At 41.2% G+C, this 15,872-nt stretch overlaps 2 protein-coding genes across 3 annotated transcripts in view; one reads left to right on the top strand and one right to left on the bottom strand.

Moving 5' to 3' along the window:
* The window catches only part of LOC138612413 (cyclin-dependent kinase 17-like), a 35,941-nt gene extending 29,843 nt beyond the window's left edge, over window positions 1-6,098 (bottom strand). Inside the window, exon 1 of one of the 2 annotated variants that reach the window (XM_069685632.1) lies at window positions 5,909-6,098. The gene's annotated coding sequence lies outside the window, so the exon portion shown is untranslated. The remainder of the gene's footprint in view (window positions 1-5,908) is intronic. The other variant, XM_069685631.1, reaches the window with a different exon arrangement.
* A 2,673-nt stretch (window positions 6,099-8,771) lies between these two features.
* Window positions 8,772-14,464, top strand: ucmab (upper zone of growth plate and cartilage matrix associated b). The gene is made up of 5 exons (XM_069687110.1): window positions 8,772-8,829; window positions 8,938-9,000; window positions 9,083-9,178; window positions 14,150-14,248; window positions 14,342-14,464. The coding sequence occupies exons 1-5, from the start codon at window positions 8,772-8,774 to the stop codon at window positions 14,437-14,439; spliced, it is 414 nt and encodes a 137-aa protein (XP_069543211.1). The 3' UTR covers window positions 14,440-14,464.
* Window positions 14,465-15,872: the final 1,408 nt, after the last annotated feature.

Below are 15,872 nucleotides of genomic sequence, written 5' to 3'. Positions count from 1 at the left end.
GCAAGTTCAATACTGCAGGTCTGACATACTGAGCTTCGGCTGCAGGAAGAACAGGTGTTACAGCAGAATTAATCCATAACCTCCATCAGTCTTTATGATTGGTTGATTTATTGTTCCATACAAGGAATTCTCCTTGTGATTCTCACTGGTCAAAAAACCCACTAACACCCGTTTTTTTTTGCTAAGTAAGAAAGGTTACAATCGGCATTCAGACCCGGGTCAAATGACTCTGCAGTAGACCCGGTAATTATCGTCTCGGCTCCGATCGGCATTGATGGGAACACAAAACCCATGTCGACACGCTAACCTCCGCCCCCTTTTTGGCGCCATGCTATGCTCCGTTGGTAACTTCTGCGACTCCTCGTCAACTCAGCTACAAATTCTGCCCGTCTCCGTCCGAGCAGTGCCCGAACATCGTTCCAAATTCGTCTGCGCCCAGTTTGATAAACAGACTGAATGAGTAATAGAGACAATAAAAACCTAACCACTGTTACATCTTCACTGTACTAACCCTGTCTCCTGCGCATCTGTGACGTCAGACGGTGACGCAGCAGAAAAGAGACCGACAGCTGTATACTCCACTGGCAATGGGAACAGAGAGCGGGTCTTCCTGGGTCTGAAAAAGCCACGTCAATGCGCTAATTTCGGCAAGAAGTTAGGGGTATTTGGTACAATGTGGGCCTAATATCAGATTAATTGCCAAATTAAACAAGTACACAGAATTACCTTAAGTTGTAAAAACATCAAACAGCAAAAGTCAGATGAATTTCACCCTCATGAACATGTCAGAAAAAGTTAAACAACTACTCTGAAATCAAGCCTCGCATTAAATAAAAGCGATACATCTAAAACTCCTCTTACACTTCACACGATAACACAGTTTATGAATGGGATGAAAGGCCTGCATGAATAGTGACAGATAAGCCTTGTGGACCCAGCTGGGTTCAGAGCAGGGCGCTGAGATCAACAGATAGGGTCTGATGTTATCAGACAAGCAGCCGACTACTGTCGCTCCAAAGTAACACTCCGTTTTTCATGCTTCCAAATCCTATTTTAGGGAAACCTTCCAAGTTCTGTGGTGACAATGAGGATAATAAAAAAGCTACTTTCCAGGCTGGATCATCGAAAGTTTACAGCTGCAAGTTGTTTTTCCAATAAGTATATATATTTAGATTAGTCCTCATGTATTGTATCCCCGTTAACACAGACTCCTCTTTGGCTCATTACAGAGATAATCTCCCAGGCGTGGACTCATCTGATCTGAGCCTGAGTCAAGTCACCTGGCGTCCGTTTGTGAGCGGAGCATTAGCATCAGAGAGAGCGACAATTAGCCGTCCCCTCCCGGGCCGTCTGCGCTCGTCGGTCCTGCAGGCCTTTCATGGCTGTTTAAAGGGAGGCCAAACTGCTATCTGAGTAAGGGCAGACGGCAGGGGGGGGTTATCAGAATATCAGCGTCCATATTAAACTGCAAACACAAACAGCTCTTAGTGGCCTTTGAAGTGAATTGAGGCAGCCTGCATGCCGGCCACAGTTACAGCAAACCCTGCAGGGTGGTATCTTCCTTGTTCGTTCTTTTAAGAGCTGCATGAAAACAAAGATTATTTAACCTTTTATACGAGTCATTTTTTTATTTCTATTTGTTACGTTTTGGTCTTATTTTTGGTCCAACAGTCTAAAAATACAAAGACATGAACAGAGCAAATTGAAAACTAATAAAGGCAAATGTTTTTATCTTCTTTTATAAAAATGTTTGTGGACTCATCTTTTATGCATGTCCACATCTGAATAAAAACTAATTATTGTGGAAAAACACTGAGATTGCTGTTTAAGAGTGGTCTTATTTCTCGACGATTACGAAAAACGTCCGAGCTGAGGTTCAGCGAGTTCAGCGAGTCTCAAAATTCAGCTAATTGAAAAAACAAACACAGATTTAACATGTTTTTATTACACCAGTTTCAAGTTCATTATGAACACCTCGGCTCCTCTCAAATATGCGACGCTATGCTGGCTGTAACAACGTTGGTTTGGATGAAGTTGTGTGCGTGTGTGTGTGTGTGCTTCCAAAAAAAGACCAGACAAGTGTTGAAACAGCTCCTGCAAATCCTGCCAAGACTGACGGGAAAAAGGCAGTAGTCCATCACCTGTTTCAGACACTGATACCGCAGATATGTGCTGTAAGTTATTACTGTAATCAAACAGGTTCTTCGGCCAGCTGGCTCAGCGGCTGCAGCGGGGTCTCAACGACCAGCAGACCCTTCCAGATCCAGGGAATCTGGGAGTGGAGGCAGTCAAACCTGCAAGCCGCAGCATTTGTCTTGTGGGGCGAGTGCATGCGAGAGGCCGGGGCCGCATGCCGGGGCCGGAGCTCTTGTGTTAATGCAAGCGGAGAAAAGAGGAAGAGTTTGTATTCATGGCTATCTATAGACAGGAGCGGTGCCTGTGACATAGCAGCTGCTCCCCAGAGAGCTCTGACACATTAACCTTCAGCCAGCTGTCTTGCCCTGCCGCTTAAACATGAGCTCACAGACACAGACACACACGTGTATTAGCATTTAACCTTAGAGAAGGAAGAGAACTAAAATTGACCAAAAAGTACATGAAGTTTGGTTTGCTTTCGTTTTGCGTATCCTTGTCAAGAAGTAGAGACGTAATATCTGTCAAAAGTGCATCCATTTATAAACACACACACACACTTGTATTAGCATTTAACCTTAGAGAAGGAACTAAAATCGACCAAAAAGTACATGAAGTTTGGTTTGCTTTCGTTTTGCGTATCCTTGTCATGAAGTAGAGACGTAATATCTGTCAAAAATGCATCCATTTATAACACACACACACTTGCATTAACATTTACCCTTAGAGAAGGAACCAAAATCAGACAGAAAGTGTATGAAGTTTGGTTTGATATAATTTTAAAAAAGTGGAAAATCAATCTTACACACACACACACACACATATTACAACTAACCTTAAAGAAGGAATTAAAATCACCAAAAACATTAATGATGTTTGGTCTGAAATAATTTTGTGTAACATTGTTGAAAAGTAGACTCTCGATCAAAAATACATCCATTCTCTCTCTCTCTCTCTCTCTCTCTCTCTCTCTCTCTCTCTCTCTCTCTCTCTCTCTCTCTCTCTCTCTCTCTCTCTCTCTCTCTCTCTCTCTCTCTCTCTCTCTCTCTCTCTCTCTCTCTCTCTCTCTCTCTCTCTCTCTCTCTCTCTCTCTCTCTCTTACACACACCCTCATACACATACTGGACCATCATTTGATCTGCACTGCGACTCCAGGGATCAGCACCGCGTGGCTACAGCTGTTTCACAGCGGGTCAGGTTACTCTGCCACCACCATCCCCAAGGCCTTCACCAAGGGAACGACCCCCACGTCAACCAACACACACGGGCAACAGTGTCCTCACAACAGCTCCCGGCCCTCCTGCAGGTACCAGACGGAACACAGAGTACTTCAGGCCCCACACCTCCACCTGAAGCTCCCTGATGATTCACATCATACAAGGAAGTTCAGCAAGCTGTGGCTGTCAAACTGAAACCTTCTCACAGGAAACGATTGAGGGAAAATGCTTTGACAGCTCTTTGATTCAGCCGTCAGCAAAACAACAACAACTGTAAACAAGTTGAACAGGGTTTCCAAAACACAGCAGGTTTTCTGGACTTGACCAAATTGTTTGCGTAGTCACAAGCTGGCACTGGATGCTCGTTTTTACTTTAATATTAACAGTTCTGAATAATATTCTTTAAAATGTATCGAAACAAAGTTGTTCGGCTGCCACAGAACATTTAAGAGAAGTATTTAAAGGGGTTTTTTTTTGGTATCAGCACTGAACTAATGTAGTCTATTGAGACTAGTATGGGAAAAGTATAAAAAAAACGTTTTAGTGACAAGGTTTTCTTTCTCTAATATAAATAGAAGGCAGGTAACTCTAAATCACCAGAAACTACTGATTATGAGCAGAATCAATCATAATATGATCTTATATTATTGTCTGTTGAAAAAGTTGATAAATACATTAATCAATCAGCAAAACTAATCCAAAACCGTTTTATACAGTTAAAGTAATATTTAGAAAAACTCCCAAATATTTACTGTTTTTTCTGGTCATTTGCGGGTTTTTTTTAGTCCTCTGTGATTGTAAAGTGAATATTAGGAATGTTTGAGGAAAAATGGAAGAGGTCTACTTCTGCTTCATGAAACTCCAGACATTTTGTAAACCTTGATAAACATTAAACCTTTAATTTCATCTCTAATTTCAGTCAATCTAGGTCTGTTATCGTCTGGTTTGAGACACCAGGAGAACAACATGTACAATAAAAGGGATCGTTCCATTTCCACTTCCAAGTATTGAAAGATTTTTGATATATAGTATGGATGCACGTTATCATTATCTGCAGATTATGGTTTGAAAATGAAATAAATCAACATCGACACATGTCATTTTTCTGCTATTATTTTCCACCGGTAAAACAATGCTTTAATTACGCCCAAATGCTTGATGATTCCCCAAAAAAGCTTGACGTAATGCTACGACATTTACTTTTACTTTACATTTACCGAAACAGACAGCAAGGTTGCTATTTGCAATTGTTCCTCAGCATCTGTCATGCCAGGAGGGGCCAAATCCCATCATCTAAGTCTAAGTTGCATGAATATTACAGTTTTATTTGAAAGAAAACGATGAGTAAAAAATGCAAAACTGTAAAAAAAAAAAACGTGTCTAATATATCGGTATCGAAATCGGCAAAGGGGGTTGGAAAATATCGGCATATGGGATATCGGCAAAAAAACAAATATCGTGCATCCCTAATATGAGTGCTTGTGTTGATCAAAACCTAGATTATGTAGATTAAGCTTTTTTAACCCTGTACACATTCAAAACTGACAAAAGTAAATATAAAAGTTTCTGTTTTACACATATAAAGAGTTCAGTCTAATGCAAAGCATATCAGCAGTATGCAGTTGATTGTATTAGGCCTATATGTGATTTCCCATACTGGTGGGTGATTCAGCTGACTTAAAATAACAACAGAAGAATAACAAATGTAGCAATAAATATGTAACCACACTGGGTGCTTGGTGTTCTCATACCAAATGAACTTCCTCATCAGTGTGCAATGAGCATCCCTCCCCCTCTTCAGAACAATGATGTCTTCCTTTTGGACATCCTGCCAACTTCACACTCATCCCTCACCCCCCACACATACACTACCACACAGGTTAACTCCCAGTAGGAAGAAAGGCACAAGTACAGGAATTCATTGTGGTGAAATTCCTAGAAGCAGCAGGAGTCTGTCTTAAACTGTGTCCCGTGAAAGGCTCCTGTCCTGTCCTGTGCTGCCCCGGCTTAAAGCTCTTAATTCTGACTGGAGTGTGTTCACAGGCTGGTACAGTTTGCTCGGTGCTCTAAGTAGTTTGAGAAAAAATTGTACAGGACATCTGTGAAATGTGGGTCAGTGACTGTATGCAAGACGATACATGCAGAGCAGAGAAGTCAGCCCTCCCTTTTTACAACCAAACCCCATAGAGTTTAGTGACAAGAAACCAGCCAACTGTTTGTGTTGCTCCAACAACAAAGCTGACACAATGTTGAACTCACGAGGGCTGAAATGATAAAGCTTTAACCACTCGTAACTTTCATGTATGCTGCCTGTAGTTAACCTCAGTTTGGTTTAGTGAAATGAGCCCATTCACCGGTGAATGAGACAAACTGAATAGCTAACACAACAAACGGCTGCATTCACACTGAGGTTCTGTGAAGTAAACATTGCTGCATTGTTAAGCCCGTTTTGTGTCAACGAAGGGTGGTGGAAATCTGACCGGGGGGTTCAGCCGCTGTTTTACCGAGGTAAATTCACATAAACTAAGATACACAGTAAAATATTTGAGCTCCCTCACCAGAAACGATGAACGTTACTCCGACCGGAGTCCCCGACCTCGGAGCTTCTTCTCAGGCCGGATGCCGTCTTTCCCTCCGAGCGTGAAAAAACAAAAAGCACCGACTGCTTCTTCTTCTTCTTCTTTGTGGTTTCCGTGTGGTGGTAGCTACTTTCCTGGCTCCAGTGTCGCTTATATCCGCGGGGTTTTAACGTCCAGCAGCATGGTTGTGTTTAAAAGCGTTAAAGTTTCACTCCCGGGTAGAAAATAGCCAACGCTGTTGGTGGTTTTTCGTGTCGGAGCGACCATGGCAGTGTGAGAGACGATGGTGATTACTGGTTGATCTCTCTGCTTGCTGACGCTGCCACCAACACCACACAAGCCGTGTCATCAGAATGTCAGCGGGGAAACAGCGCCACCTCACGGCTGCTGCAGGAAGACACAGAGAGGCTGTCAGTGTGGCCCCACAGCGGCCCCTACTGGAGGATATGCTGCACTACTACAAATATACAGCCACGTAATTCAGAAAACATGCAAGTCGTTTATAGCAGAGTATAAACTACGTATATTTACTAAAATACTTATTCCCTGTAACCACTGTACTGTTACTGTACTAAGATAAGATAAGATAAGATACGCTTTATTGATAACCCACCCAGGGGAAATTTACACGTTACAGCAGCTCACAAAACAGGCAAATTAAATAAAGCACTCAAGTAATAAAAAAAAAAAAAAAAAGTGTGTGGCAATAAAAAGATTACAATGACAATGTAAATAATAACAGTAACAAAACAATTAAAAAACTATTCACACTATGTGCAAATTTTTCCTTGTCTAATGATATTCAGGGGTTATTTACAAAACACACATGGTAAGTAGTATTATGATTATATAAGATACACAAATATTGTTGTAATATTGCACAATGTAGCAGCAGATTTTGCACAGAATTATTGCATAGCATGTTGAACTATGTATGGAAAGGAGAATATGTGTAATTGTTGTATGAATGTTGATGATAGTTGTAGTACAGTTATTACACTATAATGAGGTGTTATAGAGTCTGACAGCAGTGGGTAAGGACCTGCAGTAGCGCTCCTTCTTGCAGGGTGGGTGTCTCAGTCTGTTGCTAAAGGAGCTACTTAAAGCCCCCACAGTCTCATGCAGGGGGTGAGAGGGGTCGTCCACGATAGATGTCAGTTTTGATAACATCCTCCTCTCACCCACCCAAATCCCCTCATTTGAGAGGCTGGAACCATCAAATGATTTTACATGGAAAATGACTCAAATAATTACATTACATTTTCTATCAGTTGACTAATTTATTACTATAAAAACATTGGGGCATCGTGTCCCCGGTGGTTTGGGGGCAGAAAGCCCCGGGGACATCTACCTCCACCCTGACATTTTGCTATTTAGTCTGATTATTATGTTAAAAATGATACAATCTTTAAAAAATAATGTTTCCAAAGACAAGAAATCAACTGATTCTGTGCTGATAAGAGCAATAAACTTTATTTTTATATCAGTGTTCGTCCATAGTTGCAAACAATTTTGAGCTTTTGTTCTTTACTTGATTATCTCCTTTTTGTTTGTCTTAATCGCTCTGCTGTTGTTAAGTGTGCAGTAGCCTATATGAACTATTATATTTTATCTAACTTTGAGCAGGAATATATTCTTTATACAATTTACACTAGTGTCTACTCCTTATTTCAGCACATGACAATGTTTTATCTACTGATAGCACCACAAATGTACAGTATATTGCTACAATCACTACACATGATACACAAAAAGAGACACCCTGCAAACGAACAAACAGGAAAACAAAACAAAACCACTCAGTTCCTCTTTTCTGAATTCAAAACGTACAGACTCTCCATTGAATGTAATTTGGATGATATTCAGATGGTGCAGGTTAGAGTGCTCTCCTCCTCTTCCATGTTTATCTGACTCACTCATTCTGAAACCCTGCCTTCAACTTCCTCACTCTCTTCCCAGAGCAACAATCCCTCCACCTCGGATTGCCCCGTAAAACAATTTCAACATTCAGTCTTTTCTGGGGCACAGCCAGAATTCAGGTGGAGGGAAAAAACTCCGGCAAACAGAAGTCTGCATACTTTCCGGGTGGATTTTAAGCAGAAGCACAGAGCGAGAGAGAGAGCGGCCTTGTTGAGGGGCCTCCTTCAGCTGAATCTGTGAGAGAGAAACAGCTCCAGCTCTTGGCTTTGGTTGTTTTTTCTCCTGTTTTTGTTGTCTGTCAGCCATCTTTTCTCTATTGTAGGTGTTAACCAGGACAATTTAACTCTAGAGCTGCATTGAGAAATCAAGTAGTTGTCAACTTATAAATTAATTGCCAACTATTTTGATAGCCAAATAACCCATTGGAGTAATTTTTAAAGAAAAAAGTCAAAATTCTCCGTTTCCAGATGCTTGAATATGATTATTTAATGGCTTCTTTTCTCCTGTATGACAGTAAACTGAATATATTTTGGTTTGTGCACAAAACAAGACATTTAGGAATTTAATAGTTAGTTTGGGAAACTTAAAGTGGCAGTCCTAGGGAGGACTTCAGGTTTCCCCTTGTATGACTGGCAGGCCCTGATACCTAACAAAAAGTTCCTGGTGGGTCCGGTCTGTCAGCTGGTTCACAATAACTGATAAATGGTTAAAGGAGCATGAGGAGTTTAAATCCTCAGCACCTTTCTGTGCTGTATCCAAGGTTCAGCTTGTTATCAGATCTGCACGGTCACTCCCTCCTTCTCCTCTGACATCAGTCAATATTCCTCCAGGCTCTCAGCCCACCTCTCACATATTTCTTCTTCACCTCTCCTCCAGGTCTGCCTCACCGCGTCCAAGCTGTTCAGACACAGAGCGACTGAAGATGTCCTGGACGTACGCGACCCTGCTGGCTCTCCTCGCAGTGCTGCTTGCACTTTCCTGTGAGTGTGATGCAGCAGAATATCTATCAGGAGCATCTTTAAAGATAGAGTGATGATGCTGTTTGTTTGAGCAGATTCTGTGTTTGTATGTTTTGTCCTCTGACCCAGTGTCCCCGGAGGCCGACTCTGCAGCTGTGCCCGGCGGCAAAGGCAGCGCTAAAGACCCACAAGGTGAGGAGCTGCATCTTCCACATCCTCTCTCTGTACTCTTTTATCTTGTGAGCTGAGCCTCCCCCTGCTGCTTCCCCTGCAGGTCCGATGAAGAGGATCTTCATGAAGGAGAGCGACGCCTCAAACTTCTTTAGGAAACGCAGCAGACGAGGGGCAAAGTCTCAGGATGAGATAAACGGTGAGTTCACTGGACTGAAGAAAGTTCAGACAACTATGCAGTGTGTTGGTGGTAAATGTTGGCATTGGGTCTTATTAAAGAGGACACTTTGGAGCACAGGTAAACTCAGTAGCATTCATTTGTTCATTATGCACAATGGAGATCATATGTTGCATCCAAATTAGTAATAACATCCCAAAAATGTGCAAAGTAATTTGTCCTTAGAAATAATAACTAACCAAAATAATCCTTTACATTGTTGATCAGGTGTTCTAACTTGTTTTTAGTGATTTATTATTACTTAAAAAGTCCATTTTAAGTGATCGACACACTTTTCTTTAAAACTTTATCATGTGAAAAACTTTGGCGCAATTGTTTTGTCTTGAAATATGCAACAAATTCTGCTAAAGAGCTGAGATAAATCCAGCAAACGTTGAGAATTTATTAGAAATATAACTCTCTTCGAACAAGCAGACGGGACAGGTCAGCCCGCTGCAGGAGCATCAACCAAATGACATTTGTTTCTATATGAAAAGTATATGAGATAAACCTGATTGACACTTGCCTCCCCTTCAGAAAAACTGTTTTGTCAAAGACCAAGACAAAGCATTTTTTTATAAATTAAAAGACAAAAAGAATCAGCACCGAGTCAAAGTTTGTTAAACATTTATATACTTAAAGCGTGAAATAGGAGATCACACCTCATTTGTGCCCGTTCTGAGCCCTAGGAGACACTGTATTATCAGGTTACAGTCGTACAGTATCACCACACTGACAGACTGATTCTTCTGGTGTTGTGGTTTGGATGTTGAGCGCCAAGATGCTTTGTAAAAAAACAAACAAACAGCGCCTCTATTGTCTAAGGAAGCTGGCTTAGTTTGGTGTTGACAGATCCCTGATGACTTTGCTCTGAGTCGATTTTCACTTATGGTATGCTTCTCTCGATCGTGAACAGGAATATGCATACATAAAGATGATGAAGGGCTTTAGCGGCATCACACAAAGTCTGTCTGAGCTGTGTGACAAACAGAATCCATGCTGTCAGACAGCACGCACACACACACACACACACACTGGGCGAGAGATGTATGTTTCTTATTCCTTGTGATAAGTTATATTTAATTGCCTCGTGTGTTGTTTTATCATTAAGCATATCCTGTATTTTGACTGTTTTAATGACTAATAAAGTTCCATTTGAATCGAGTAGCTTTAAGAAAAATTACTGATATGCAGAAAAATACTTCCTCTTGAATTGAATATTTAGTGTTTGCAGTTTAAAAAGGCCGTGAGCAAAGACGTTAGCGACAGCCTGCTTGTTTTACGACGCTGGCAGCTGTTCACTGTTTGTTAAACCTGGCCTGAGCAGAGACCACCTCAGACCTGCTCACACAGCAGCTCTGCTTCCTCTGCTGCAGCAGGAGTCACAGGGCAGCATGGAGCTCACACACACACACACACTCTCACCTCAGGGTACATTAGTGATTATCCTCCTCGAAAGTGTTGTGAAAATTCCCATACAGTACAATGTCTGACATCCCTGAGTGATTTAACGGCTCTGTTCTGCCAGCAGGAAGGTGAGAGCACACAGTGAGACGGCTGCTTTCAGTCTGAGTTGTGTAACACGCTGCGGTTCTCCAACAACAACTACAGACACTCTGTTGCAGCTAAAGCAGGGCTGAAATGAACACAAAGCAGTAAACAGAGTGAAAGCACTGAGGTGGACGAGCGAGTGGGTGAGCGGCTGGGAGTTGAATGAGGAATGTGCCGACACGCAGCAGAGAGAGGTCAGAGAGGAGGCAAGTAAAGAAGAGAGACGGATGAACTCGCTTTGAAGAGCCTCTAATGCTTATGAGGACATGAAATCACGACATCTCGCCCACAGGGAGATGAAATTTGAAAAGTTAAATAATTGATATTAGATGTTTCAGTGGGTGGATGAGTTTTTGAGCCGAGTTCAAACGCAGACATCAGACTCTCTAAACCAAAGCTGCTGTTTGACTTTGTTGTTGGAGTTGCTGAGGCGTAAGGAGCAGGTCTGCTGCTCTGAACGATGATCCCTCCTGCTGTGCCGCGTTTCAAACAGATAAAAAAAACAAAAATAGCTGCCCTTGAAATCCATTCTATTAAACATATTTGAGTCACGAATACTGATCTGCTTCTAATCTCTAAATCTAAGTGACTGGAATTCCCGACATGAGCTGCGTGCACCGACTCGTGCGGGGAATCCTGCTTTAAAGGTCAAAGGTCGAGACCTCGCGCTGGAAAGGTTAGCCCGGCTATCCCAAACCTTTCCTGTCTCAGCTAATGTCTCTTTCTAATGTTACAGCAGTCAGTCAGTGTGGGAGCTTCACTGAGACGTAACGTGTCCTGGTCTTCTTCATGTGTCCAAAGCGGCAGGTCAAAGGTCACACGCAGGCTCTGTGAAATCCTCAGCCTCATTTCTCTGTATCTACTCTACTCAAAAAAATGAAAAGAATACTTTCTATTTAATTTAAATAATGTTTTTCATTACCAAAATGGTACGACCAAAATAACTATGTGTTTGTTCTGAGACAGGAGACATTCAGTAATCACTCCTTAAACGTCCTGTGAGGATTTTCTAACTGGTAATGAAACCGTCTCAATTTAATACCATTGCCTTACACCTATGTAAACTATAAAAGCAAACAGACCATCAGCTATCTATTAAATTAGAATTAAAGATGTAATCTGGAAGATTTCAGTTTCATTCTCTTTGGCGGTACCTTATGGTGATAGACGGTAATCATGGGAGCACACTTCTCACATATTGAGACGTCCACGGTTGGCTCCCTTTGTAACCGTTGTAACTCTTGATTTTCCTCGCTGACGGTCGCTTTCCTTTTAGATTTTCACTTATTGTTGAAGTTGTATCTGTAGTCATCCATCTTTTCTTTGTTTGTGCAGCCATAGTAGATTACTGTTTACTTGCGACACTTGCAGAGACTGGAAAAGCAGCTGCTTAGCTCCGCCTACCCTCTCTGGCAGAACAACCACTGCTGGGTGATGGAAAACGTGTTACTAACTTTCTGCAAAAGTCGCCACAGACACCCAGTCTGTAATCCTGCAAATGCAAAGGCTTTCATCAGCGGGCCATAGGCTCAGTCACCATCTTGTTACCTCATTCAGCGATAGATAGTGACTTAACAGACATTCATTTAAATGAAAATCTTCAAGATTATCACTTTAAGTGTGCATGAGTTGTCTTTTTGTTCTGGACAGAAAACATTAGTTTAATCTGATAGAAATCTCTGAGCGTTATCCTTTATAACGTCCATGTGACTTAACAGACATTTATTTAATCTTCGAGATTATTACTTTAATGCCTTTCACTGTGCCTGTGGGTTTTTTCTGAATTACCCAGAACGGGCAGACAATTAAAGGCCCTCATATCTGCTTTAACAAATAAAACTCACATAAATTCATTTTTTTATTTGATTTTTTCACCCAGCTTGTCCTCTAGGCATGAATTCTTCTCTAGCTAAAGTTATCTCCTAATCAGAACAAAACTGCACCAAACCTTCTTTAACAGTAGACCAGGTTTCTGTTGTGAACATGCCTCTGTTCACATTTTTTTAATAGTAGGCTATAAGAACCAACTTGGAACCTGGTTAAAAATAAAACCCGCTTTCAGAGCCTATCCACCCTAAGGAGACGGTAATGCTGAATTTCGAGACTAGTGAAGCCTCATATGAACTTCTGTTGAACTTAAGAAAGTAGTTTTGGATAGACTGAGGATTTTGTCCTCCATTAATTACATTAAAATCTTTCAAAGTCCCACTCCTTTTCGTTTTGGTCTCCAATAAGAGGTTAGCAAGCTTCTCCTTCAGTCAGCTTTCCTCTTTCCTGTTAGCTAATTATGCTAGGTGCTAGCCTCGCCTGCATCCTGAATACGATCTAATTGATTTGGAGATTGTACTCTATTATCGGACCTTGCTGAAAGACTTTATTTCATTTCCAAGGTTTAAAACATAAAATATGGTTGCGCTGGTTACATTTAGCTAGCACACAGTGTCATAGCTTGCAGGCGTCTTGTTAGGTGTGGCTAATGACGTAGCCTCATTTAGTGTTTTTTTGCCTTGTTCATAAAAGTTAACAGAATAATTATATCCCTCTGTCGCATACTGCAGTCATTACTGTCGGCCTTTTCAAGCTGTCTTGCCTGAAACAATGCCCAGAAACTCTATCTCCAATAAATATTTAAGCACCCAGCTAGAAGTAAACGCTGTCACCATGTTTCTTTTTGTCAAGTTTGTGAACAACAACAACTAAGTGGGAAGTTGCTTTGGATCGGTCAGATCTCGAGAAAACAACTGGAGATTACTCATTATGACTGGCAAACGGAGTAAATAAAATGTATGGATACATGTGCGCTTAGGGCTTCTGTACACCCACATGTATCTCTCTAGTAAAAACACAATAAATACCGACTTCTTGAAGGTCACAGAAAGCAGCTTTTGTTCAGACACGGTGATTCAGCTCTGTGGTATTCTTTGAGGCTGCAGTTTGTGATGTTGAACAGTCATCGTGTTGAGTTTGTGTGTGTGTGTGTAAACTTGTATGTGAGCTCTGCAGGAAAACAGTTTGTTTAGATGATGCATGTTTGTTTCCGGACTGTTTCCCCAGTCATAGTAACAGCCTTCTCAACGTTTCTATAGAGCATATTCAGAGGTAATATCTCGTTGATAAATGTGTTGCACTTATCTCAACCTGATTGAGTGGATTGAAGTGCGCTAGGCCCAAAAAATCCCCAGGGTGCACTGGAGTGTTTACAACCTGACATTTCAGGTGGCTTCCATCAGTTAGTGACAGTGAAATATATCTCCCTCTGGGCCTGCCTCTGGATCTAATTTCTAATTTCGAGTTTTCCCACTAAAATGTCAGATTCATTTATACATAGTGATCTTAATTAATGTTAATGTTGCCAAAATTGTTTACCAAAAGTGTTAATTCATCCTCTTGTTTTTTTTGCAGCTGAGCAGAGGCAGGTTCTGGCAGCAGACGAGCGAAGGAGAGAGTTCCACGAGGAGAAGAGAAACGAGTTTGAGAACTACGCCGAGGAGGACAACGATGGTATGCACACCCTGATATCTGAATTAGATGAGACGGACGAGTTGATTCACTCGACCGGCTTCTTCACCCACTAAACTTCTCACAATCTCCCAGAACAAAACGAGAGGACCAGAGAGAGCACGGAGCAGTGGAGGGAGTTTCACTACGACGGGATGCATCCTCCGCAGGAGTACAACCGTCACACCATCTGAGACTGAGAGGAGAGAGAGAGAGAGAGAGAGGGAGGTGATGCAGGATGCCGAGTTTGAGAAAAGCATCTTTAACTGCAACAACAAGGCTTTTAAAGCTAAACCGAATAAGATTTTCAGCATCCTTTTTAACCCTTGTGTTGATACTGGCTTTAATTCCTCTTGTTTGGGACACTATAGACCCGACGAGCAAAAGCAATGGTAATAGTATGCGTATATATAGTTTATAATTATCCTAACTGATAACACTTTTAAACATTTTTAGTTAAAGTTAAGTTTTAAACTCTTTAAAACCAAAAAAAGGAGCAAAAAAACCTGCGTTTATATACTTTATGAATGTGAAACACAGAAATAACTATTAAACTTGTTTATTACTTACAGGAAATATATATATTTTGTATATGTTATGGACTATGGATAAACAAATATATCCCTTTCCTCTAACTGATTAGTTTTGCTATCATTTATTTGGTCTTTAAAGTGATCACGTAAATAAATGTTTGTTAAGTCACTATCTATCGCCGAATGAGGTAACACAATGGTGAATGAGGTAACACAATGGTGATTGAGCCTGTGGTCCACTCATGAAAGTCTTTGCATTTGCAGTATAACAGACTGGGTGTCTGTGGTGATATTCGTGGAAAAAATCACAAGCGGCGCCCAGTTAGTTACGTGTTTTCCATCACCCAGCAGTGGTTGGTCTGCAGGAGAGGGTGGGCGGAGCTAAGCGGCTGCTTCTTCGGTCTCTGCAAGTGTTGCGAGTAAACAGTAATCTACTATGGCTGAACAAACAAAGAAAAGATCGATGACTACAAATACAACTTCAAAAATAAGTGAAAATCCAAAGAAGAAGAAACAAATTCGACGCTCAGATGAAGCAAACAGTCTAAAAAGGAAAGCGACCGTCAGCGAGTTACAACCGGAGCCAACTGTGGACGTCACACATGCAACACTGTCTGCATATCTGGGAAGTGTGCTCTCGCAATTACAATCACCACAGGTGTCGCCAAAGAGAACAACAACTTTAAAATGTCAGAAAACATAAAAAAAACTGCATAAGTTTCCCAACACCAAAAACTACTTTATCATAACGGTGGATGCAGAAAAAATATTTTTGATACTTTTGCTCCAAAAATAACCTCTCAAGTCTTTTACCAACATAGAAATGTCCAGTTCTCCTTTATGGTAAAGTTACTGATGTTTGGGGTCAGGAGAGCTCTTATGAAAAAGCTCTAATATCAGGAATACACAACTACTAAAAATGGATTATCAGGGTGTAATACTGCATAAAAAGTTCTGTCTAATCCAATCACAGATATGGAACAGATTAAAGTAAAGTAAGCATTGAGTCCATTTATGTGGGGTTTTTTTTAGCTGTTATGTTCACCTGGCGTAAATATATGGGCAATGCTTTTGCAACACATTAACAAAAGCAG

Source organism: Semicossyphus pulcher, unplaced genomic scaffold (assembly GCF_022749685.1).
Source record: "Semicossyphus pulcher isolate SPU_LCO1_2020_fin unplaced genomic scaffold, fSemPul1.0.p SCAF_8, whole genome shotgun sequence".
Taxonomy (NCBI): domain Eukaryota; kingdom Metazoa; phylum Chordata; class Actinopteri; order Labriformes; family Labridae; genus Semicossyphus; species Semicossyphus pulcher.
This window is presented reverse-complemented; position numbering and strand designations above follow the sequence as displayed.

Excerpts from the sequence above, each read along its gene's own strand:
- ucmab (XM_069687110.1), top strand. The coding sequence starts at position 8,772 with ATGTCCTGGACGTACGCGACCCTGCTGGCTCTCCTCGCAGTGCTGCTT. Across the intron at positions 8,830-8,937 it reads AGTGCTGCTTGCACTTTCCT|TGTCCCCGGAGGCCGACTCT; the intron begins GTGAGTGTGATG and ends CCTCTGACCCAG. Across the intron at positions 14,249-14,341 it reads CGCCGAGGAGGACAACGATG|AACAAAACGAGAGGACCAGA; the intron begins GTATGCACACCC and ends ACAATCTCCCAG.